The 26204-nt window shown below is 38.7% G+C and overlaps 1 protein-coding gene across 36 annotated transcripts in view; it reads left to right on the forward strand.

The window, feature by feature from the left end:
• The window catches only part of UNC80 (unc-80 homolog, NALCN channel complex subunit), a 218466-nt gene that overhangs the window by 100079 nt on the left and 92183 nt on the right, over positions 1 to 26204 (forward strand). For 14 of the 36 annotated variants that reach the window (XR_011540150.1, XR_011540151.1, XM_070619770.1 and 11 more), the window contains exons 23-28: positions 2976 to 3188; positions 6719 to 6890; positions 9716 to 9849; positions 15545 to 15710; positions 20703 to 20906; positions 23052 to 23152. Coding sequence is in view for 34 of the 36 variants with exons in the window: in XM_070619770.1 (XP_070475871.1) it covers positions 2976 to 3188; positions 6719 to 6890; positions 9716 to 9849; positions 15545 to 15710; positions 20703 to 20906; positions 23052 to 23152 (990 nt within the window). In the remaining 2 variants the exon portion in view is untranslated. The remainder of the gene's footprint in view (positions 1 to 2975; positions 3189 to 6718; positions 6891 to 9715; positions 9850 to 15544; positions 15711 to 20702; positions 20907 to 23051; positions 23153 to 26204) is intronic. The other 22 variants (XM_070619790.1, XM_070619791.1, XM_070619792.1 and 19 more) reach the window with 3 other exon arrangements.

Here is a 26204-nt window from a genome sequence, read left to right on the forward strand (position 1 = left end):
AATCTACATAGGAAGCCTCACATAGCACAATTTGGGTTCTTCATTCATCTACTGTTAATCCTCTCAGTTCCATCTAATAGTTAAGGGCAATAAAAAGATCCTCTACCTCATACCTTTGAGTTAGCTTATGTTTTGTCCTTGTTAGTCCTGAAATAGCCAGGGTTCATAACACAATGCTATTCCAGCAGCATTGTTTCTGTCTTGCTGTCATTGAGCAATGAATCCGATTGCTTTATATTGGGAATGTGTCAAAACGTGACAGGCTAAGAATAAATTTGCATCACTCGCCTTGCCCTCCAGACTGGCATTTGTTTTTAGAGACAGATAGTCCAGCCTTTTTCAGACACAGATTTGCATATCTGGGATGTTTAGTAAAATAAATATTTAATACAAGAAAAGAGTGTAGATATTTAGTCTGTGTTATGGCGCCACAATTTTGATAGGTTTGATGCAGAAAGTCATTTGACCCTTTGCAATCTCAAGTCTTTCTATCCCTGTGACCTGCTACCAAGTCTTGACACCAATGTAGTTGATGATAGATTCTCATCATTAGTGTTCATCTTGTATTCTGTCTTTTTGCATAGGTTAACATTATATGTCATGGCAATACAACACATTCTTTGTAAAATTATGTCCCTACATAAATATATTTCTTATTGGAATTATTTTCTTTTTGTGTGGTTTTTTTTGCTGGGGAAGATTAGCCCTGAGCTGACATCAGTGCCAATCTTCCTCCACTTTATTTGTGGGTTGCCGCCAGAGCATGGTTGACGAGCGGCCTAGGTCCATGCCTGGTATTGAAACCTACAAACTCAGGCCGCAGAAGCAGAACATGCCAAACTTAACCACTGTGCCATGGGGCCAGCCCCTGTTATTGGAATTCGTGATGGCTTCATTTAAGACGTAGACAATGAGAAAATGTTTAACAGGCTAACTTACTTGAATCATCCAGTGTGCTTGAGATACTGTGGTACTCAGAAGTATGAAGTAACTAACTCTGCCTGGAGTGGGAAGGGCTTAAGGAAGGCTTCTTAGAGAATGTAACTAAACTGAGTCTTAAAAGTGCCAATTTGGGGCTGGCCCGGTGGTGCAGTGGTTAAGTTCGCACATTCCGCTTCGGCGGCCTGGGGTTCGCTGGTTCAGATCCCGGGTGCGGAGATGGCACCGCTAAGCAAGCCATGCTGTGGTAGGCGTCCCACATATAAAGTAGAGGAAGATGGGCACGGATGTTAGCTCAGGGCCAGTCTTCCTCAGCAAAAAGAGGATTGGCAGCAGATGTTAGTTCAGGGCTAATCTTCCTCAAACAAACAAAAAATGAAAGTGGCAATTTGCCAGATGGAAAAGGGACTTAAATGCCCTGCAAGCCATGGAAACATATGGAAAGGTATGAGATGTCATATTTGGACTGTAACCATTTGTCATAATTGGACCCTAGAGTGCTTGAGATGAAGATAGAAAGGGAGATGAACCAAATAACAAAGGTTGGGTATCTTTATTCATTTTATGATTGAGGTGGATGGAGCCTATAATAGATTTTAAGTGGGAAAATGATGTGATCATATTATGTGTTTTAGAAAATAATATTACATGACATTAATGTCCCATTTTTGAACAGTGACTTTCTATATGCATTCTAGACATCATCTTTTACCAAAATTCATGTGAGTATAAATTAAGACAATTTAGATACCAAATGGGAGCTAGCATAGATCGGGGCATCACAGAGACCTGAGATTCAACTCCATGTCTCCCCCTTCCCAGGTGTATGATAGTGGAAAAATTATACCTCATTTTAAAAATCATTGAAATGAGGATATTATTTCTAGATCAGAGGTTTGTTATGCTAATTAAGAATTACAGTTCATAAAAATTTGTTGGCACCTAATCAATGCTCCCTGTATATTAGCCCCTATTTTGACACTGTGGATCAGTGCATTGTTGAGAATACCATTGCTTGAAATGACGAAAAGGATTTCAATTTGAAAACCTGTGGTTGCTAAGCAACCTATGGTGACTCTGAAGTGATGGCTAATATTGTGATATATTTTTTTAAAACTAGCACAAGTCAAAATATACAGTAATTGTTGATGTATGTATTTTTTGTGGCCTGTTGACATTCTATGAGAAACTTCGCACTCCTTCTCTTGTTTTTTTTTTTAGCTTATAAAGAGTTCAGTAGATATCTGATCCTTCCCAGTTACTGGGTATCAACTATAAGTTGTTTCTTCTTTTATTTTTTTGAGTATATCTTGACATGACAAGATGGAGCCATATTTTTATTTTCTTGAAGAAATGTTCTGATTTTTATTTACTTATTAAATAATTTCCTCTTTGTCAAACATTTTCAATTGACATCCTACCTATTTAAGCAGAATCCGGTCTGTTATGCATGACAAAGTGAGGGAAAAAAAGACTAACTCAACGGAATCTAGCCAGCACTTCCTTTTCTTACTGGCCAAATGCGGGAGCAGTTGTACTCCCTTGGAGCGTGTGGATGGTCATAGACAGCAGATTATTGTTGGAACAAAATCGCTGTTGACACCCTTGGTTAGCATAAGACTGGTTCTAGAAATTGAATATTTGTTTGCTTCGTGTCAAAATTTTAAATTTAAAAAAGCTTCACATTTAAAAACTACTTATCAAAAGTAATTTTACTCTCATGCTTAAATGAAGCTGCCTCTTAAATATGCAAAGATAGAGTCATGAAATTACTTGAGATTCTTCAATAGGAGAAGACTAAGCACAGAAACCTACTTAAAATGTCTAATTCTTCAATATCCAAATTTGCCTAAGTGGATTCATTTTCCAGATTTCCCATGACTATGTTAGCCCTGCTAACACTAGCTTGAGAAATACAGCTAAGCTAGATCAAAACATGGAGATTAAATTAATCTAAGAGTACATAGTAATTCCCTTTAAGGTCAGTTTATTGTGCATTAATCCCATACCCTTCTTTCCTTAACGACCCTACTCAGGAAGCGCCTGTGGTAGCCAGAGCAGCGCTCTTCCTGGAATGTGCCCGTTTTGTTCACCGCTGCAACCGTGGCAACTGGCCAGAGTGGATGAAAGGGCATCATGTGAATATCACCAAGAAAGGCCTGTCCAGGGGACGGTCTCCCATCGTGGGCAACAAGCGGAACCAGAAGCTGCAGTGGAATGCTGCCAAGCTCTTCTACCAATGGGGAGACGTGAGCTTTTGATTTTCTTCTATAAAAATTGGGGCGCTTGAGTGAAGTGAAGAAGTTTTGTGTTTACCTTTGCTTGAGAGAGAGTTTATTGAATATCTGCTATGCACGAGGCACTGAACAAAACATTTTAAGGGAAAATAAACTTAGTTCATTTCATCCTCCCAATAAATTTATGAAGTTAGACATTATTATCTCTTGTCTCCTTCCCTGGTCCTCTGCCTCTTCCTGCCTATAACTGTAGACATTCCCAGGATCTCTTATAATTTCTTGCCATATAATTTTCCCCGGGGTTACATTTATTCCATGTGTTCAACTGTTATCTGTATGCCAGTGGCATAGACTTCTCCATCGTAGCACTTTTCAGATCCCAGGCCAGCATTGCCAACAGCCCTTGGGAGGCATTCACTTAATAGCCTGAAACTCAATCTGACCAAAATAAAACACTTCTTTCCATATAAACACACCCCCATGTTCAGCCCCTCCTGAACTTTCTATTCTTATTAATGATACCACCATCATCTAAGATGACAGCCTTTGAACGTATTCCAAACCTCCTTCCCTTATTGATTCCACCTCTTCCTTGTTGCTGATGCCCCTTTGGGTCAGATCTTCATTATTTCTTATCTGAATGACTAAAGTAATTTCCCATTTGGTGTCCTCCCCATAGTCTCCCTCATCTGACCCGTCCTACACACTGCCAGTAAAATGATCTCCCGATGGCATAGCCCATCTAAAAACAGAACATTTATACTCAGCTCTCAACCTCCAGACTTGCCCCCTTCCATTCATTCTCCAAACAGCTGTCAGAGTGATTAGGCTAAAATGCAAATCAGAGTGATTAGGCTAAAATGCAAATCAGATTGTGTTTCTCACCTACTTATAATGCTTCAGTGGCCCTCCTTTTCCCTTGGGATGAAACCCAAACTGCTTAACCTGACATCACTTCTCTCTCCAGAACCTTTGTTCAAATCATGCCAGGATTATGGATGATGACGTCAAATGAGCTAGTGTATCTAAAGAATATTTATCTCAATCCTTTGCACCTAAGAGGTGTTCAATAATAGTAAGTTATGACATTAATTTTTGAAAGCAGGATACATGATTTGTCTTGCATTCCTAGGCAGCTAATATAGTCCCTCAAACAAGGGATCAGGTTCCCCCTCCACTCAAGAATGACCTTTCATCCTTCTTCAGAATGCAAAATGAAGTTCAGATTCAAGAACTGTAGGATCTAGTGCCAGTCTACCTTTTCAGCCTTCCTGCACGTTATGTCCTCTCACAAAATTTTGCTTCAACCAAGCGGCTTACTTATCAGTCTCTGAAGGCATTGGTGCATTTGCCTGAAGTCTCCATCTGGAATATCTACTCTTTCCCTTCCCCATCAGCCAAAATACCAATTCTTCAAAGTCTACAGCAATGAGGCTTTCGTTGATTCTCTGAACTGAGTCTAATCTATCCGTCTTCTGAACTAATAAAGTGCTTTCAGTCTCTTTCACCACTTAATGTGTTGTTTTGGTATGCTATTATCTCCCCAGTAGACTGTAAGCTCATTGAAGGAAAGAGCAAAAGATACGGAGTCAAACACCCAGTGTTTGAATCCAGTCCACAGCTGGCTGATCAACCTTGAGCAAGTCTTTCAACTTTTCTAACCTTCCTACTTGCCAAACCTTTTGTATGAAGGTATAATGCACTAGGGTACATTAAACAAAGATACTGGCATACTATAACAATTTATTCCGCTTTATTTTTTATTTAATAACTAGCAAATTACCTCACAATAAATATTTGATGAATGAAGAGAGGAATAAACATATGTCCAAGCCATTCTTCTAGCCTTGGAAGAGACAAGGAGCTCTAAATTATTATTTAGACATTTAATATTATCCCAGACAAGGTTATATTTTGAACAACTCTTTAAGATTTCATTAAAATTGCCAATTTAATTTAAATTGCTTAGTTTCAACCTCCTGGAAGGATCGATGCAGAGCTTTCCCCTTTGATTCTCAGTATTAGGTTTGTTGGCTCCACTCCACACTTGTAACTGCCTGTCTCCTTCTTTAGAGAAGATCTCCAAAATAATAGCATCAGGACACAGCTTTTTGTTGAGATTGTGGTTTTCGTTTTTATGTTTTGTTTTGTTTGCGTAAAACTTCTCAGGTTAGCAACTAAAATTTTAGGATCCTGCAATATCTTTTTACATTACATCTTTTTCATTGATGTGGTCTTGGTTACTCCTCATTTAATTCCAGAGTTTAGGGAGATCTCTTTGTTTCCAGCTAGCCAAGACATTCAAATAACTTGTGTTTTTAATTAAAGAGTTCAGGACATATCTTTGTCAGTTTCTAGCAGTGAGTCTAATTTCTTGCATGCTCAGAATTTAGTAACGGTACTAAATATTTGAAAGGGATGATACAGGAAGAAAGGAAATTAGGTAGAATTTTGTTCTTACTAATGCATAGAGCAACAAAACTGTCAAACCCCAAGTTCAGTGCTCATGTTAGCTTTTTGACTCTCCTTCCTAAGAGTGTGTCTCTTCTTTTGTTGCATACTTTATGTAATTGGAATATTAAACGAATTAAATAGAGGCAGTGTATTTTGTCTCTTCTTGTGGAAAATTCATTTTGGTGAATCAGACAATAGTGCGTGATGATTCAGAAGAACAGGTAGCAAGTATAGGTTCTGTGAATATCTTGTAAAAGCCAATATTGTCCACATTCTGAGTTATTAAAAGTCATATTTCTAGTGTTAATGTTGGGTACTCTATGAAAAGAGTTGTTAGTATTTCTTACTAATTCATAGGTTATCATGGAAGAGGGAACAAAGTCTACAAAAAAGCCGTGAATTGTATACATAATGGCAGATATAAATAAAATTGCAGGACCGGAATTCATGCCAACCTCCAAACTCATTGGCATGACAATGACATTCTCATAAAATAGCATAATCAGAAGCACTCTGAGGAGCTGTGATTTCTTTTACTGCAACAAAATCCTCCATTAAAAACAACTGCATACTCTTACACCTATAAAATAAAGGACCTTTGAGTAAATGGAAATATTTTCAGAAAAATTTTTATATGAATACAAAGGTATCATTCCAGTTTCTACAAGTCTTTAGACTAAATGACCTTGGAGATAGGTCAATGCCCTTCATGTCTGGGTTTCCACATTGGGAAATGTGGTGGTGACAGCACTGTGGCATACAGAGGAGGCTCATGCTGGAAATAATTCCCATTAATTAGTTGCTTATGTCCTCTGTTAATATGAGAACCTATTTTACAGGCTGACATACATCACTTAATGGTGAGGTTACATTCTGGGAAATGTGTCGTTAGGCAATTTTGTGGTTGTACAAACATCATAGAGTACTTACACAAACCTACATAGTATAGCTTATTACACAGCTCGGCTATATGGTACTAATTGTATGGGACCACCATTATATATGCAGTCCGTCTTTGACCGAAACGTTGTTAATTGCTTCATGACTGTACTTTATGCTATTTTTTTTTCTTTGTCTCCCTATGATAGGCGATTGGCGTCCGATTGAATGAGCTGTGCCACGGGGAGAGTGAAAGCCCAGCCAACCTGCTGGGTCTCATTTATGATGAGGAGACCAAGAGGAGACTGAGAAAGGAGGATGAGGAGGAAGACTTTTTAGATGACAGTAAGGAGACTCCCTTTACTACAAGAACCCCCGCTTGTAAGAACCTCTGCTTTAGGAGCACTTAATATTTCTCTTTCCTTTTTCATATTCTTACCACCTTCTCATGTCTCCCCACTGCGCCTTTTCCCCTATTCCCTGTGCATGGATGCAAAGCATGTGCATAAAGCCACACAAAGAGAGGGCAAAAACCAGAAAGAGGAGATTATAGACAGAGGCAAAGAGTTTCAGGCAATACGGAACTTCCATTGCTTTGTAGTCTCTGACCCTTACTATCATACAAAGATTAACATTAGGCCTCTCTGAGAAAATATAGTTGTGGAAAATGACTGTCCCAGAAGAGGTTTGGTCAGGTTTTGCATTTTGTTATTGCTCTTGGAGGAAAAAAAGTTAGACCAAAAAGAACTGAATATGAAATGCTTCCAAAAATCACTAAAATATTGAAATATTTAATCAGAGTAATTATAGTATTTAGCATGAATTTGAAATATTAAAAGATTCAGACTCTTAGAACGGTGAATGTCTCCTGTACCGTACTTACTTATTAAAATTAGAAGTAAGTCCCACCATAAAAGAGTAGAGACAGAGAGATTTTTGTACATCCCTCTCCAACACCATTTTGTGCATATACGTGTTCTATACCATACAAGCTTGTGTGTATGTGTACCACTGCCTTTTATGGAGTATAGAATTCCAATATGGTTATGGAATTAGTAACATTATCTGATGAAGACAGTAAGGGCTCTCCCTCTTGACTTTCCCTAGTGATTTGAAACTCAAACTCCCTGATTTTATGTTAAGGATTGTCCTTAGTTAAGTGATGCCAAATATACTTTGCCTTTGTAGTCATGAAATGTAAAAGGATGGCTAGGGTGTTAATATTGGACAGAACTAAATAGTAATCAAAGAAAATTTATTGTCTTCCTTTCCAATTTCATGCCAAGGATTTTGGTTTTTGCAATTTTTTTCATTGTTTTGCCCTTTCTCAGTCCTTATCAAATAAGAGAAATTTTCTTGATTTAGCTATTGACTAAACACCAAATTCTGACATCAGTCTTTCAGCCTACTGTGAAAGTTGGCCCCAAGATTCCCTCAAGTTCACGAGAGTCTAGACTATCCTAGACTGTCTCATGGAATTAAGTCTGATCCATATGATGACTTGAGGATTATCCAGCAATCACAAAACCTAGTGAAGCCCTGCCAGTAGATATACTAAGACTGTCCTGGATTTCCTAGGGGTCCGTCAGAACAGACAGGAGCTAAAACAACATTATATTGATGCATCCTCATAGGCCAAAATGAAGTCTAAGCTCCATGAGACCATATAAGTGTCATTCACCAATATATTATGTCTGGTATGCTAGCTTTTTGATGAGATCGTGTAGAACCCAGTCCTTGTTCATTGTAACAGAATATTTCAGATGATAGTTATGAAAGAACCTGGGTAGACCAAGTTTGTTGTCTACATGACTGATAAGAAGAATCTGGATGATAACCTCAGGAGTGAAAGGACAGATCCAGAAGGTTATACGGAATATCTAGTGTTCAATTATTTTTTGAAAACTGTTGCGCATCCAGGCAAATTCTAGAATCATGTAGCCTCCACTGATTATAAGATTGGAATGTCTGGTTTATTTCCACTTTCAAGTCAATACATAGCACATCTTGCACTAAACATAATTGTGCTGCAAGCAAGTATCAGTCTGGGGATTTGGAGGAGTTTGTCGCTTCCATTCTTAGTAAGAGGCAATGTCCCCAGTCACATATTACCTCTGGAGAAAAAATAAAGGTTTTTATGAGGAAGTGATAGCCAGACAGCTTCAGAAAGAACATAATTTCCACCTACTATCTATATAAACCGTGTTGTATATATTCTGTTTAGTTCAGAAAGCCTAATATACAGGAAACGTTTTAGAGATATTTTTGGGAATATTGATATGTCATGATATTGTGATTGTTTGATGAATTGATTCATTCAAAATAGAAGAATATTTTCTTTCTTTTGTGAGAGGTAGATCTCTACATTGCTTTGGCTTCTTTTCGGAACACTGATATATAATCAGTATATTTCTGCATGACTAGTGACGACATGTATCTGAGAACTAATCCTGAGAATTTAGAAAGTCTCTGTGTTGTCGCCTTGGCTACTATCTGCCTTTAGAGCAAAATCCATTTCTTGGTCTATGATGGATGTGGTGTTTTACTCATTCGAAGATTGACATTCTTCAGAGCAAAGGAGAATATTTGCATACTTCTAGCGTAGCTATGCCTTAATATGATAGGCTAATTTGTATAAACTGTAAGATAGAGGTGATCAAGCATATCTTGTCCACGCTGCAGAAATACGTCTGGACTAGAGCTGAAACAACTTCACTGCCCTCAGAACATCAGGATAGACATCGGTCATAAAATGAGCTGACAGGATTTTTGTTGTCCCAGCCTAGTTCATGACCCTGTATATAATCTAAATGTAATTGAAGAGCAATGTGAAAATCTTGCAACACTGCTTTCTGCTTCTGTTTTCATTAAAAGACTTTCTAGGGTAGCGAAGCTGTATTTTGTTATTCTGTGATGCCCCCAGGAGAATAATTTAGTTCTTATTGACTGATATTTTAATACTGAGGCATTCATTATAGAATTGCAAAATGGAGGGAGAGAGAGGTGTGTGGGAATGCATAGATTATGCTAAAGGGAATAGGTAAATTGAACATGTATAGGTAACATTCTCATATGCAATTTCATTTTGGACGTGTATGGGTAACATTCTCATGTACAGTTTGACTTTACACATGTGTAGCTATGTCCATCAAACTCTGTCTTTTTACTGGTTGGTTTGTTTATGAAAGTGCTCTTTCCCTCCGTAGGTACTGTGAACCCCTCTAAATGTGGCTGCCCCTTTGCCTTGAAGATGGCAGCATGCCAGCTTCTCCTGGAGGTTACCACCTTCCTGCGGGAGACCTTTTCTTGCCTGCCCAGACCTCGCACTGAGCCTCTTGTGGTAAGTAAATCACACGTGTTAACAATCAGCTCCTTGGAGCGGCCAGACGCATGGCTAGGTTTCGAGTATTCATGATTTCCTCAAATGTCCAATGGCCAAATGTATCATATAATTTAAAAACATCAACCAAGGAATTTTCATATATAAAAAGGAAATTTCTTTTTTCTGTTGAAAACAAAAAAACTCTAAAGTTGACCTTGAAATCACTGAGTAAAATGTTTGATTTGTCATGTCAGTTATGCTAGGAGTGTCCAAGAACCTTTAGGTTCCTTTACATTTCAAATTATGAGGAGTTTTGTGACCAGCCTTTTCCAGAAATCACTGACACAATTTTTTTCATGCTAACTGCTCATAAATCCATATGGAAATGTCCTTCCAATGAGTTTTCTTGTTTAATTTATGGGCAAAAAGACTTATTTAAGTGTTGAGCAGGTAAATATCCCCAAACATATATTTTTATTCCTGTAGTACTTCTTATGGAATGTGGATTGGCAGAAAAATGTCCATACACGTACAGAGACACACATAGGTACACACACACATACACACCCAGTCCTGTACCATTGAGGCCTGATTTGTCTAACAGAGGATACAAATACTGTGCAAGAGCCAAGAGTCTTCTCAGAGCATGTGGGACAGGCACACCTCCACCCTTAGTTCTTATGGGCGCCAAGTTTCCAGGGGTTCTCTAACCATAGGCCTCATTCAGCTAAAGCTGAAGAACCAGACAAATTATTTTTTTTCCTTTACACAAGATTTACACTACTCTACCAGAAAAATTGTTATACTAACAGTCTATGTGCTTCCATTTAAGCAAATTTTACAATCCATCAACTCTTCTGCTTTTGTGTGTTTGTGTGTGTGTGTGTGCGAGGAAGATTGGCCCTGAGCTAACATCTGTTGCCAATCTTCCTTTTTTTCTCTCCCCAAAGCCTCAATACATAGTTGTATATCCTAGTTGTAAGTCATTCTAGTTCTTCTATGTGGGATGCTGTCACAGCACGGCTTGATGAATGGTGTGTAGGTCTGTGCCCAGGATCCGAACCAGCAAACCCCGGGCTGCTGAAGCAAAGCATGCAAACTTAACCGCTCAGCCATGGGGCCAGCCCCTCTTCTGCTTTTTTAACCAAACTCAGCATGAGTAAGGCCATGTCCCAATCCCTGAGATGGACTAGTTGGCAGTGGGGGCAGGGAGCGGTGGACACAGAAGAACCAGTGCTCTAGTGTCCCTGAGCATTGCCTCTATATCTGGCTTCCCAATGTCTGAAAAGTGCATTTCCTCACACTCTAAAACATAAAATGGATATTTTCAAGTTGGAAGCATTTTTGGATAAAACACATGTTTTCAAGAGAAACATACCAATATTTGTTCTGTGAAACTTCATCATTTGAATATTGGAAAAAGAAGTTCCTCCTACTGCCCTTATTTGATTTTAACCTGGGGCTTTAATCTTCTGAATTGTCACCTTCACTGTTATAAGGTGACTACTCTAAAATCAAATCAAGGCCACTGCTCAACACCTGTGTTTGTTTCAAGTCAAATGTGATAAAGCGTCTGGTCTGTAGGCCTTTATCAGTGTTATGCCATCAGCATTCTAATGACCCTGAAGTCTTGTAAAAGCATAGAAGTGCATCTACTTTTAACTTTTCAGATTTTTACTGGTCACCATTTTAATCCAATGTGATTTAAAAAATTAAGAATCTTAAAGTTTGACTGAGTTATTTTTGTTCTCCCTTTCAACTCTATAAAGTTATAGTTTAATGCCCCTTATTATTGTAACAAATATTTTTTTTTTAAAAATTGGCCAAATCTTTAAAAAATTGCTGTATAATCAACTGGCAGGCTAGTAGGAAATGCCAAAAAGTTAAGCTAAAACAGAGCCTGCAGTCATTCAGTCAGTAGGAGGGGAGTGTCCACTGCTGTCACCTGTAACAAGGTCTCAGAAATCTCTTTTTCATCCCCCTAGGATTTTCATTGTCAAGCATAGGTTTATGTATTGTGTTGTTAGGTGACCTTTATAAAATAAACGAGAAAGAAGCTTTTTATCACGTCTGATCTAACTATAGTTGATGGTAAAAAGACAACAACAACAACAAAAAACCCCTCAAGTCACATTCTAACCTACTATAGAAAAACAATGGTTATCATAAAACTATTTTACCAATACAGAAGCTGTAAATGCTTGAAATTGTTTTTTAAGAAATTGTACTAAACAGTAAATCTAACAGGCTAAGCATAAATATCATCAAAATGAGATATTCTAACGTGTTAACAAAACACTTGCTGCAAGAGTATTTATAGATCTTTGAAATGTTTTATTAGTAGCATTTTAATAGCAATAAAAATAAACAGCTACCCTAATGTCCGGAATAATGAAAGTATAAGGTAGTAAAATAATCACATTAGAAGCTATATATATTCTAGAATCAGAGGCTTGAGGATGGGAGAAGATCAAGACCATAAACTTTCTACCAAGAAAAGAGTCTTTCTGATAGAAATGCCATCAGGCTATTTTCAGAATGGATGAGATTTCCATGGGAAATATTTGTTTGAAAAGGTCCTAGTTATAGCCAAAATGTGGACGAGAAAGCAAAAGAACCTAAAGTACAATAATTAAAATAAAAATGTGTTTAACCACAGTTATTTCTTAGATAGGATCAGAAAATTCCTGGAGAATATTCTCATCAGTCCCAGGATTGGTGGGAATGGAGGCCAAAAAAATGGAAAAATGATGTCAAAAGGTTTTAAAAGTTAATAAAAAATATTTTTACCAACTTAGCAATCTTTTCCCAGATAGATCTCTAGATACAACTTAATTACTGTCCTTTTTTTTTCCAAAAAAGAACTTCTGGTAGCATTTTATTCACTCTTTTTGTAAACCATACTAATAAATAATGTCTTAAAAAAAGATAAAGAAGGATTTATACAAGATTTATAATCTAAAAGAGCATAATAATCAAATTTTTCTTTAAATATTAACTTTCAAACTTGGGGACAATAAAGAAACATTTTTTAAATAGAGAATTTGGTTTGTTAAATTGCTGGTCTATTCAAATGTTTCCCAATCGAATTAGTGAAACCAATAACCAATGACCAAGCAACATGGAATTAAAACAAATAATTCCCACTCAATGCATAACTGAGTCATAATAATACAGAAAAAGGCAGTGAGGAAGTGTCTGTATGTTTACATTCATTCCTTAGGGAAAATACCCTATTAGATGGTTAATGCAAGATTGTCTAGAAGCTTTACCAACTGTATCCGGGATTTAACACATCAGGTTATAAAGAGTATGCTGCTGGATTGAAAATGTTCCTAAAGTTATAAAATCAGTAGCATAACACAATTCCCGTTATCAGGACTAAACTGATGAGATTTATGGAGAGAAGACTGTGAACAAGAGTGGGGGTGGGGTGATACAGAATTGAATATGTTGTAACAGGAGAACCAACATGTGAAAAACTATTTCCTAAAGCAAAATATAAGAGAGGCCCTGAGAAGGGAGCGGAGGGCTGTGGTTGGCCAAAGAAAAGGCTGAAAAAAAATCTGAAGAACCTTCCTGGAAGAAGTCACATTTGTTGTTTTTTTTGGTTTCATTTATTTATTTATTTATTTTAATTGCAGTAACATTGGATTATAACATTATATAGTTTTCAGATGTACATCATAATGTATTTCGAATTCTGTATAGATTACATCATGTTCACCACCCAAAAACTAATTATAGCCCATCCCCTCACATGTGAGCCTCATCACCCCTTTTGCCCTCCCCTCCTTTCCCCATGGTAACCACCAATCCAATCTCCGTTGCTATGTGTTTGTTTATCATTGTTTTTATAGAAGTCGCATTTTAAGGTAGCTTTGGAAGATAGGTAGGATTTGACAAGTAGATAAAAGAAGAAATTAGAAGAGATAACTAACTACTTCTGAGAATCAGAATTGTTATATTGTTACTTTTTGTCCCAACTAAGAAATTTAATTAAATTTGGCTACCAAAATGAAAAGTGGATTAGGTTATTTTTTTCCTAAAAGGGATTAATTTCAGGGAAGCATATTTATAGTCCTAGAATATTTATGACAATGTTCAGTGGATTCCTTCACACAGTAGATTCCTGTAGTTTCTTTATTTTTCTAGATGTGATATAATTTTCTGAGTACCAAAGTGTAACCTCAGTTCTTAATCCAAAGGGAAAAGAAGAAACATCATGTAGAGTCTAAAATTTTATTAATAACAATTAAAAGCAGAAGATTTTAATCTTGGTGCAAACTTGGCTTTTTAAAATACGTTTTGTCTTCCATATATATTTGAATGTCAGGGCTTATTATGTCATAATTAGAAAAATGAGCTATAAAAATAAACTTCGCATTTTCTATATTTTTCACTTATCAGGTCCTCCAAAAGTGTTTTATAGGTTAATCATTAACTATGATCTTCAGCATGAGCAAGTCTCCATTCACAGAACAGGTCAGATTTTCAATTTGGGGCCTCCCAGGTCAAACTCCTACTAAGTACGTACACTGCCCCAGGCTTACTTGAGGGTACGAGCTCATTCTGTTCATGAGCAGATAGTAGTGGAACCCTCTTATACTGAGGCCCTCCTGGAAGGGAGTGAGAAGTTCCCCAGTGCGCGATCCTATTTGGAGCCTCTGGCCTCACACCTGAGGCTTCCCAGGCCTGAACGGCCTCCCCACTCACCTGCTGTGCCACCTTTACTGAACCCTCCAGACTCCAGCATCACGTCTGTATGCGTTTGCTATTTCTGCTGTGACAGACTCCCACAGATTTAGTTGTTTAAAGCAGCACAAACATATCATTTTATAGTTTTGGAGATCAGAAGTCCAACACAAGTCTCCTGGGCTAAGGTCAAGGTGTGGCCAAGGCTGCATTCCTTTCTGAGGCTCAAAGACTGTTTCCTTGCCCTTTTCCATCTTTAGAGGCTGTCCACGTTCCTTGGCTCATGGACTCTTCCTCCATTTTCAAAGCCAGTAACTCAGCATCGCTTTTATCCTTCTTCCATCCACAGCCTGAAAAAGTTCACTACTACTAAGGATTTGTGTGATTAGTTTGGGCCTGTCTGGCTAATCCAGGATAATCTCCCATCTCAAGGTCCTTAACCTTAATCACATGTACAAAATTCCCGTTGCAATGCAAGGATTAGGGCCTCGACATCTTTGGGTTCCATTACTCTGCTGACCACAGCCTCCAAGTCTGACCTAAGCTCCTACTCTGTCTCTCGGTCTTGGACGTTATCATTTGTTTACGTTTTCAGTGTCTGTCATGAGATTCTGAGCTCCTTTAGGATGAGAACAATTTCTTATTTATCCCCCAGTACCTAACACATTCGTACTCCATGCCCTCAGTGCATGATTGCTTAATAAACAGACAAATGCCAAAGACGCAGTTAAAACTGCGGACAGAGTCAGAAGGTGAGGAAGCTAGTTCTGGATTTGGAACATGGTCTGTGCTTTTGGAAGGGGAAGCATGTGAAGAAATGGGAAAAGCTACGAGTTAGGGGAGATTTTTTTAATTCAAGAAAACTTTTTATGGCCGAGATCTAAAATTGGCATTCGATAAAGAGGAATTCGGCTGTTTAAATGCAGTTGTGTGCCATTCAGAATGGAGGCAGGTGACCACAGACGGATGCAGAGGTGGGAACAGGCCAGCATTCATGTGCTCCTCGCTGGCCTTTCAGGACTCGGAGAGCTGCAGACATCATTTGGATCCGGATATGGACCGACACAGATATGAAAGGAAGATCAGCTTTGCTGGAGTCCTGGATGAAAACGAAGACTCAAAAGATTCCCTCCACAGTAGTAGCCACACCCTGAAATCAGATGCAGGTGTTGAGGAGAAGAAAGGTATGGAAAAGCATTATTTCATGTTTCAAGTTTTCTCATAGGATATTTGGTGTGGGGTCTAAACTGCAGAATTGTACACCAAAAGAAGCCCGAAATTGTTAGCTCCAAACAGTACTGTGTTCCCTCAATGAGGTAGGAGTGGACTCTGCAGTCAGAGGCCAGGCTTCTAATTCCAGCTCAGTAACTCTCCGCATCCCGTTGAATGTAAGATGCCATCAGTTGTAAGATGAACCATTATTTTATCTAAAGAAAGGAAAAATCCTCCTAATTCAGCTCTTACACCATACTTTCTTATCACATAGTTTGTGTTTCATTCTTATTGAAAGAGGACTTTCAGACTTAATTAAATGTAGATTTTTATTACCACTATATATCACTCGTGCAGCGAAAAAAAAGGAAAGTACAAATAAAATAAACCAATTAAAGTTTTTCTACACTGTCTTCAACTCAGAGGTCAAATTTCTTAATCACTGTTCAACTCAAAATCGTCAGTGTCCATGTTTTTCTGTATGGTAATGTCCTTTGTGTCATTAGAATGTTAGTAATACATCATTTCTTAAACGAATCTACAAAAGTAGTTAAGCTATTGGTGCTAGTTACTTAAGCCAACCTGCAATTATAGGAAGCTAGCCTACCTTTAATTCCTGTTTCAGCAATGTTGCCAGACACATCTGCCCTACCACATCACCCACTCCCAAACTCGACGTCACCCACTCCCACACTCGACTGCCATTTGGCTCCTTGGAGTTCAAAGATACTGACACCTATTCTTCAAATTTTCTCGCTGGTGCTCTAAAGCAGTAACAAATGTCTCACAATTGCTATCTGGCACTAGTAATCTTGAGATGCTGTCAATTGTAAGACAAATCTCAATTTCAGATACGTTAAAATGTGAAAAAATGTGCATCTGAAAATGCTGAAATGTGGTAACTAGCTGTGTGACCTTCCAAGTTAGTTAGCTTCTAAGCCACAGTTTTCTTCTCTGTAAAATTAGGTTAAAAACATCTACCTCATTTGGTGTTGAGAGCTTTAAATGAGACAGCGCAAGTAAAGCATAAACTCAATACCTGGTACATAACAGGTACACAATAAATAATTGTTGTCATTATTATTATTTTTTGTTTCAAGAGCACATAGATTAGAACCCATGCAGAAAATCCTAAATATGAGCTAAAGTAAAGATTGCAAAATTTTAAGTTGGGCTCTAAAGCCTCCTTTAAGCTCTTAACTTCTCTATCTGATTTTGCTAGTTCTTAAATTCCATTGCCCGTCAGTGTTTTCCTAGTGAATTTCAATTAAAGGAACATCGGCACATTTGTAAAGAAAATCAAAGATGATTTTATGCATTTAGGTATTTTCTAGCGTCCTGTAGACAATGACTCCACAAACTTTGGATAAGTTAAGAAGTGAAGGATTCTCGAAAAGAATAGCTCTAGATAGAGAAAATATAAAATATTTAAAATATTATAAGGAATTGATGTACACTGGAAACATTTTTTAATATTTCAAGATCAGACTGTTGTCGTGACATTTGAAAAATGTAAATAATCATTATATAGTATTGAATTTATGGTGAACTAAGTATTTATCAGCCAAGACTTAGCAATTTCTGAGTATGAAGAAGTATCAAATTAATATTTTTTCAAATATTAGTACCTCAGACAAGGATAACTGCATATGATGAGGAACTTCCATCTTTTAAATATATCCCACAGGAATTTTTTTTGCCCTCTCAAAGTTGTTATGTTAATTATCGCTTAAAGTAGCTGAAGTAAAAATTCCTAATACTAACATCATTGAACTTCAGTGGACTAAATTCCACACCATTCAAAAAAATAAAACACCAGATTAACTTTTAAGAACACTTTAATATCATGATTATTATTTATGTAAATCATTTTTAAAATCCAAACACAAATTCTTAGTGATTTTTTTCTCATACAATGGCTGTGTTCAATATATGAAAGTTGTTTGATAAATGAGGAGCAGAAAACTGAAATTATAAATAAAATGTCCTTTGCTAGTTGGCAAAACTTTCCCGAAGATTCCTAAATAGTTCTTAATCCTTTTGACAAGCAGATACCAGCTGCTAAAGCCAATATGAAAATGGGGACATAGGGACCTGCTAACTTAGATTATTAAGTTAAAATTTTATTTAAAATTTCATACCATCTGTTTTTATAAAAGCTAAAAATGTGAGTTCTTGAAATAAGCAACCTGAGCACAATTCAGATGCTACTAAGGAAAACTAACATGAAATAATCCTTAGAACTGAAGATGTCTGCCTAAAATCTCCAAGCAGGGTCCGTCAGATCATTTTACCTATATTCCAAATACATATCAAGACTGGTATTCCAAAATACAAGATGTGTCTGATCATTCAACAATCATCTGTTGAACACCCACTGTATGCCAGGCACCATTACAGGCTCCCAGAATACAGCAATGAACAGGAAAAATTCCCGACATACATTTAGTTTATATTAGCTAATAGTTAATAACACGATAGTGAACAACATTAAATACTAGGCTGTCAAGTAGAGATAAGTAGTATGAAGAAAAACAAATTAGGGTCAGAGGATTAGTAGTGACCTGGACTGGGAGGGGTGTAGTCAGAAGGATCCTATAAGTGATGTTGAGCAGAGACCTGTAGGATGTGAAGGAGCCAGTCAAGCAAAGGGCTGAAGGAGGAGTCTTCCCAACAGAGACAACCCTGAGAACAAGGCTCTGATGCGGGAATGGACTCAGAGCATTTGATGGCAGACAAAAAGGCCAACATGGTCACAGTAGAACAGTTGGGGGGAAAATGGTAGAAGATGGGGCCAGAAAGGAAGCCAAAGGGCAAATAAATAGGGTCTGTAGATATGGCTGAAATTTAATTCTATTTTACTTGTGTTCGAGATTTGTGGACAGGCTTTGACCAGAAAAGTGGTATAATATGTGTATTTACAATTTATTTATTTGAAAGATGAGTCAAACTGGGGGCGTGGGGGTAAGAGGGAGTGGGTAGGGAGCTGCATTTGTCTAGGGAATAAGTGATGGGGCTTTCAAAAACCTATGAAATTTTGAGTTGTGGAGCCAAAAGGACTTGCTGATGGATACAACGTGGGGTGAGAAAAAAGGGAAAAAGAGATGTTTTATCCAATTTAGATAAATTTGTTTCACTTTCATACTAGTTTTCATTGTCATGGAGATAAAGTCTAAAATTCAGTGCTGTACAATCTCAGCTGACGTTTTTCATGCACAAGACCAAATCTGAATTCTAACAGCTATGTCCTTTGTAAACAACCAACGCCATAATTCTGAAGATTAATTTTTCAGTGCTATAAGATGTCTCCAATTATCTTTGGTGGCGGAACAGTGTCTCAAAATTCAATTTCTTTCAGATCACGTTAATTTGGGGTTATTTTGCTGCATTTGTAGGTTGAAAGGTATCATGAAACCAGGAAAAGAATGCTAGAATATGCCTCTGTAAAAATCAAAAAATTATCTCTCTATTCTTTTTCTCTATTTTCCAATCTACTTTGACATGAAATAGTATTCATAGTCACTAGAAAAGATAATTATATTCTGTTTCAAATGCATTTTCAAGTAGATCATAAAGTCTCAATTAAGCCTAAAAATTATATTGAAACATACAACGGATGAGTTTTGTGCTATAATTAAAATAGAGCCTTATGGTCTATAGTCTTTGTGGGATTTATCCAACTGTGCTACAAGAATTTCTATCCAGATGTGTCCAGGGAAATCCACGCAGCCTTCGCCAGCTGAGTGGTGGTAACTTTAGTCTTTCTCAATCACACAAGTAAATCAGAGATGAAATATTTCACATTCAACGGGAATCCTTCTAGGGTCCTTTATATGGCATTAAAACTATGCATTTAATTACCATTTTATAGAGCTGTACAAATTCTATCACAGTCACACACTAACTCTCCTGTGAGTGACAAACCTGAGACTAAAATGCAATCTTTGTGATTGGGACTTTTAAAAATATTAATAGCTATGCCTTAAATAATTAGTTAGAATCTTGTTTCCATCTTAAGAAGAAAACTTTACAAAAATGGCCCCTTCCTGATAATGACTTTAAGCTCTGAAAAATTTCTTTATCCCGCCTGTACAAAATCAATGGGTAACAACACCAAATCTTCAAAAGAAAAGAAAGGAGGTATATATATATGACTATGGGAAATAAGGATGCTTTTGATAAAAAAAAGTAGGTTTCAAGTGTAAATGTGTTTGTTTTACCCTTTCATTTTCCTCACTGATGACTGTTTCTTCCAGAACACTAAAGATGAATAATGCATGTTCTTCTTGGTACATATAGACTGTAAGGTTGACTCAGGGTGTTGCAACATTTGGACTCACATCTCACCCAGCCTTTTGACTGAAAGGAGGATGCTATGAAATCACTAGGTGCACTGAAAATGGAACCATTTCACACTCACTCTCAGCAGCCCAATGAGAACAGACCCTTTAGTGCCTTTGCTGAGGAGCTGAGCGGAACCCGCTGCTGACTGTTGGAGAGAGAAGCACCTCTTGTTTTATTTCTTAATGAGGTATTCCAAAATGAAGGGGTTTACATAAGTCACAGAATTCTGTAAGTCCCACTTCAAAACAAGGACAAATGTTGTGTGGTTCTGTTGAATCCAGCAATGATGTGATGTAAGTGCACTGACAGTCCTAGATGATGCTGCTGCGAGGGCACACTCATGCTTGTGAACCCTGGGCCAGAAAGAGCAGGTTGTTCCCAGCACCAATGAGCTTTATGTCCGAGAAAGAAGCTGCACCAGCCCTTCCTGGTGGACCCAGCCTCCTGCCTGCCTAACTGAGCCGCCTGACTAGCGGCTTGGGAGATGCGCCTTGTCCAGACACGCTGCTCACCTGAGCCGAGAGAGGAGGCTGTTCAGGGACAGGTTGGGGAGAGCTTGGCTCTAACACTGGCTGGGGAAAACTAAGGGGGAAAAGCCCTATTTTATTCTTTTAATACAGTTCCCAGCAGGAAGATCAGGATAGGAGGCCCCCGCCTGCTCCAGATTAAAGGAACCCGCAGTTTCCAGGTGAAGAAGGGGGGTTCCTTGTCCAGCATTCGCCGGGTCGGCAGCTTAAAGAGCAGCAAGTTATCACGGCAGGACTCAGAGTCTGAGGCTGAGGAGCTGCAGCTGTCCCAGAGCAGGGACACTGTCACTGATCTAGGTAACATAGAGGAGTGGGGTGTGCAGGGACACGGGGGGTAGGAAGACAGGGCCCAAATCCTGAAACAGCTGAAGTCCATTTTCTTACACATTGATGGATGGAGAGCAGAGCCGTCGGTTACTCTCTAGGGCAGGGCTGCTCAAACCTTAGCGTGCACATGGGCCACCTGGGAGTCTTGTTAAAATGCAGACTCCAATTCAGCATGTCTGAGGCGTGAGCCTGACATTCTGTGCTTTTAACAAACTTCCTGGCAAAGCTGATGCTGCTGGTGCGGGGACCCCAGCTTGAACAGCGAGGATCCAGAGGATGCCTTTGGTAAAGAAGATACTTTAACAACAAGGACAGGGTTTTGAAATGCAGATGTTTGTGCATCCATTCTTCTGTTGAGGACCTTTAAAGCAAAATGTAGAATTTCCCTTGGGGACAAGTAGCTAAAGGTTCTCTAAATTTTAAAGTCTCTATTTTACAGTAAAAACAACCAAAATATCAGCAAGAACAGATTATCCAGACCTGACAATCAGTGACCTTCCACCAGTCACTTTATGTCTCAGAGATTTGTTTTCTCTAGTTATCCAATGGGAAAAATTCTATTTAATCCTTGCCTACTCTGAGGAGAAGCTCTAAAGATAAATTCAGGGATGATTGTAAAGTATGTTAATACCTGAAAATGAGCTCTGTATATAAGGGAAGCATTAGAGTTGTAGACCGTCAGTGTAGGATCCAGAGACTCTGAAACCCAAAATGGGCTGATCATCACAGTAGACGAGAAAAAGATTAAGCAGGCATGCAGATAGGACTTACCGCTGCCTGACTTCAACTATTAAGTAAAAGTCAAAGTACATTTTCTTTGCCATTCTGTCCCTGTATGAGAAGCAATATAAAAAGCTCTCCTTGGGGCTGGCCTGGTGGCGCAGTGGTTAAGTTCACACATTCCGCTTTGGCAGCCCGGGGTTCACTGGTTTGGATCCCCGGTGTGGACATGGCACCGCTTGGCAAGCCGTGCTGTGGTAGGAGTCCCACATATAAAGTGGAGGAAGATGGGCATGGATGTTAGCTCAGGGCCAGTCTTCTTCAGCAAAAAGAGGAGGATTGGCAGCCAATGTTTGCTCAGGGTTAATCTTCCTCAAAAAAAAAAAAGAAAAGAAAAGAAAGCTCTCCTTTTTAGGTAAATTGTTTCAGAAGTCAGTCAGGAAATGTGGATGAATTATCAATCTGAGTAGATCTAATCAGAGAGTTTAAAATAGGAAACATTTCTACACCCACCCACCCTCGCCCTTGAAAATAGCTAATTTATGCATTACCTAAGGTTCAGCTTATTTTTTAAGGAGACAATAGAAAGAACCCTGTGACTACTTTTGTTATATGTCTGAAGCTGTAACAATATTATAAGTTAGTTTGGGGAAAAAGTTATTTCAATTAATTATTTGAATTGATCAATTTAACCCAGCCAGTTGAATTAAACTATCCAGGCGAGAGGCATGGCTTTGTTATGGAGAAAACTCAAAAAAGCTTTTAGATTTGAGGACAAAGCTATGTTGTCTAGTATACAAAGTAGTGAATTCCTGAGAGATGTCTCCTTCATCCCAAACCCCTTTTGGACAAAAGGGTTGTCCACGATTGGACGCAATTACATCCAAATTCCCTTAGTTTTTCCGAGGCCCCGGCCCATCTTAGAAATTGCTCTGATAGCAAAGCCAGGTGGTGTTAACAGCAATAGCCCTAGCCATAGTCACAGCAGCAGTGGGAGGCAGCAGCATGCTGTGTGGACACTGCAGGTTGGTTGGTGTCCCTGCTTAGCTACACCTGCAAGGTCTGGGCAGTCTGGAATGGATTGGGGCGCACTCCACCAATAACTTGCTCATCTCTGCAATTCAAGGACTTGACTCTGTTTTTTCTCTGCTCCCATGTCTCAGAATGGAAGCCACCATAACAGAGATCATAAATGTCTTTGTCATTGCCAGTTCAACTGGCGGTGAGGGGAACAGTCCAATTAATATTCCTCCACTGAAGTCAATGCCATGCCCTGCAACCCACTGGGCTGTGGTAGTCTGCCCTGGGATTCAAAAGCATGGACAGCTGTACCACACCAAGATGCTCTCCAGGGAGACGGAACAATACACCTTTCTTGGTATTTTTCTTTTGAAGAAGGGAGTCCTTGGAGTGCAAGTGAACCCAGCATTGAGCCGGAGGGAATGAGTACTGCCAGCACGGAGGAAAACTACCACAGGAACATGTCATGGCTTCACGTAAGTAGGAATCTCAGAAAGAGCCTGAGGTCAATTTCTTTTGGCACTGAGGAAGATCTGTGGAGGGAGGACAAAAGATTATACTAAAACCATCAATCCAAGTTAGCCTCCAAGAAAAACCACAGGTTTATATTTCAGCTGGTTGTCTGAACGCCCACTAGGATCAATATGCTGGTGGATTGTATTCATTTTAAACTTAACTAAGACCAAGGGTCCTTTGTTATGGCTGACTTGTGGGTCTACGTACGTCAGGGAAAATCATGAGGGACCAGGCCAGGTTAGTGGTGGAGATGGCCTGAGTGACACAGGCAAGGCATTGTGGTCAATTTTATACAGGTTAGCACAAACGCTGAGAGCAAGATCATGGTGTCAGTCCTGGGCCTGCATTAGATCAAATTCTAAACCAGGACATGGAGATTCTAAGATGATGAAGGTCATACCCCAAAGGGCCATCCAGAGGGCACAGGCAGGAGGGGATCCCAGGGAAACTGCAGGCATAGTTAGAGTTCAAGGTTTGAGCTGGGCATGAAGACAGAAGGTGAAGGATACGGAAACATGACATCAGATCCACAATTGGCAGGGTCCTGCCAGCTATGTTACTGATCTTAGATACGAATTGTCACCATCTCTTCTGATTTCCCTCTGACTTGTTGGTAGAGTCAGATAATGGCTGACTGGGCGTGATGCCCCTGAAAGTTTACAGCGCTGTGCTCTCACTATGGAAGTGGTTCCCAAAGCTGGCTGATTTTGAGAATCCCTGAGGCAGCTGCTTTTAAAGAAAACTTTTTAGCGAAGTCCAACTTACATGTTGAAAAACACGCAAAAGCTCAATAAATTTTCACAAAGTGAACACATCTGTGTAACCATCACCAAGTCAGGAAGAACATTAATACCTTAGAAACCGTATCCAGGCCCCTTATCGTCACTGCCCTCCCCTAACAGGAACCGCCATACTTCCAACACCATAGATTAGTTTTGTCTGTTTTTGAAATGTGTATAATTAGCATCATATACTGTGTACTCTGTCGCATCAGGTTTCTTTTGCTCACGTAAGTGTAAGTCTCCCAACTTTGTTCTTTTTCAGGATGGCCTGGTCGACTCTTGGCTAGATTCATTTTCATTTAGAATTACCTTCTCAATTTCCATCAAAAAAAGCTTCCAAAAAAGCCTTACATTGAATATAAAGATCATTTAAAATTGATGAATTGAAATCTTTATTATATTGAGTCTTCCAATGTATAAAATGATCTTTCCATTTCCATTAATTTATATCCCTCCACTTATTTAGGACCTCTTAAATTTCCCTCAATAGTGCTGTTTACTTTTCTGTGTAGTGTTCTACACACAAGCACTCTGGAAGTGTTTGTGTAAGACCAGTGATATTTCTTCTTTAAATATTTAGAGGAAATCACAGGTGAAATGTTCTAGACATAAAAATTTCCTTGTAGGAAGGTTTTTAATTACAGATTTAACTTATGCAGTGCAATTAAGACCATTGAGATTTTCTTTTTCTTTTGGGAGCAGTTTGGGTAAATTGATTTTTTCCCTAGGAATTTTTCAATTTAATCCAAATATTCACATTTATTAGCAAAAAGATGTTTATAATATTCTCTTAAGATCATTTTAAATTCTGTAAGATCTATAGTGATGTACCTTTATCATTTCTGGTATTGTAGGTTATGTCTTTTCTCTCTTGGTTTTTGATCAGTCTTGCTAGACGTTTGTCAATTTTATTAGTCAAAGAACCTGCTTTTGGTTTTGTCTTTTTTTGGAATCTTTGATTTTTGTTTCATTAATTTCTGCTATTATCTTTATTTCTTCCTTTGACCTTCTTTGAGCCTAATTTGCTTTCTTTCCTATCTAGAAAGATATGGATACACAAATCATTGATTTTCAGCCACGTTACTAACATATTCATTTAAACCTATAACTGTTCTCTAGGGACAGCTTTAGCGGTATCACACAAGGTTTGACACATCAAACGTTCATTATCACTCAGATAAAATATTTTAAAATTTCCGTTGTGATCATAATTGATCACAGATATTTTAGAGTCCAAGGCTAGTAATTCCAATATATGAGTCTATTGTTTTTACTTCTCTTGGTTTTTCTCCTTAACATGCCTGGTAATTTCATTGACTACAAACATGGTGGATGAAAAATTTTAGCGGCACAATGGTAGACGTTCATTTCATTATACGTCTATTGAAACCCACAGAACTTACAACACCAAGAGTGAACCCTCATGTAGACTATGGACTCTGAGTGATAATGATGTGTCAGTGTAGGTTCATTGACTGTAACAAATGTACCACTCTCACGGATAATAGGGAAGGCTATGCGTGTGTGGGGGCAAGGAGTATATGGGAACTCTCTAATTTCTGTTCAATTTTGCTGTGAACCTAAAACTGCTCTAAAACAAAGTTTACTAATTTTTAAAAATTATAGAGACTCCAGATGATGTTCTCTCTCCCAGAGAGGATACCCTATCCTTTGGCAGACAGCAAAGCAGATCATGTCAGTTGAATCAGGGACTAAGCTGACTTGACTTGCACTCTTTCTAGACCCCCCTCCTACCCACATACTTCCTAGTATGGAGCCCTCCGAGGTTCCCAGGGAGACTCTGGGGTATGTCCTAGGGTCCCTCGTTCTTGACAGGTCAGAAACTCCAATTTTGTTTCGCCATCACAGTGAAATTGCCAAAACCTCCACTCTGCTTATAAACTGGTTTCTGCTTGGCTTCCTGGCTACTTAATCAGCAAATTCCTAGAAGGGGAGACAGTCTCTCCCAGTGTCGGTCTCACTTCTCTGAATCTCCCTGTACATTCTCTTAATCTACAGTATCTTGGCCACTCAGTTCTTCCCTCGTTTGGTAATTTTGAACTCTAATTTTTATCTTCCAGCCCCATGAGCTTCCCTAAAGCTCTGCCTGGCTCCTGGCTACGTATGCTTAAGAAGTAGCAATGCCTCAAGGGGAAATGGGCCTGTGCTCACGTTTTACTCACCTCAGTGAACGCCCTTTCTCTCCATATCACGCCCTTCAGGTCCTGAC

The sequence above is a fragment of the Equus przewalskii genome, chromosome 5 (assembly GCF_037783145.1).
Source record: "Equus przewalskii isolate Varuska chromosome 5, EquPr2, whole genome shotgun sequence".
NCBI lineage: Eukaryota > Metazoa > Chordata > Mammalia > Perissodactyla > Equidae > Equus > Equus przewalskii.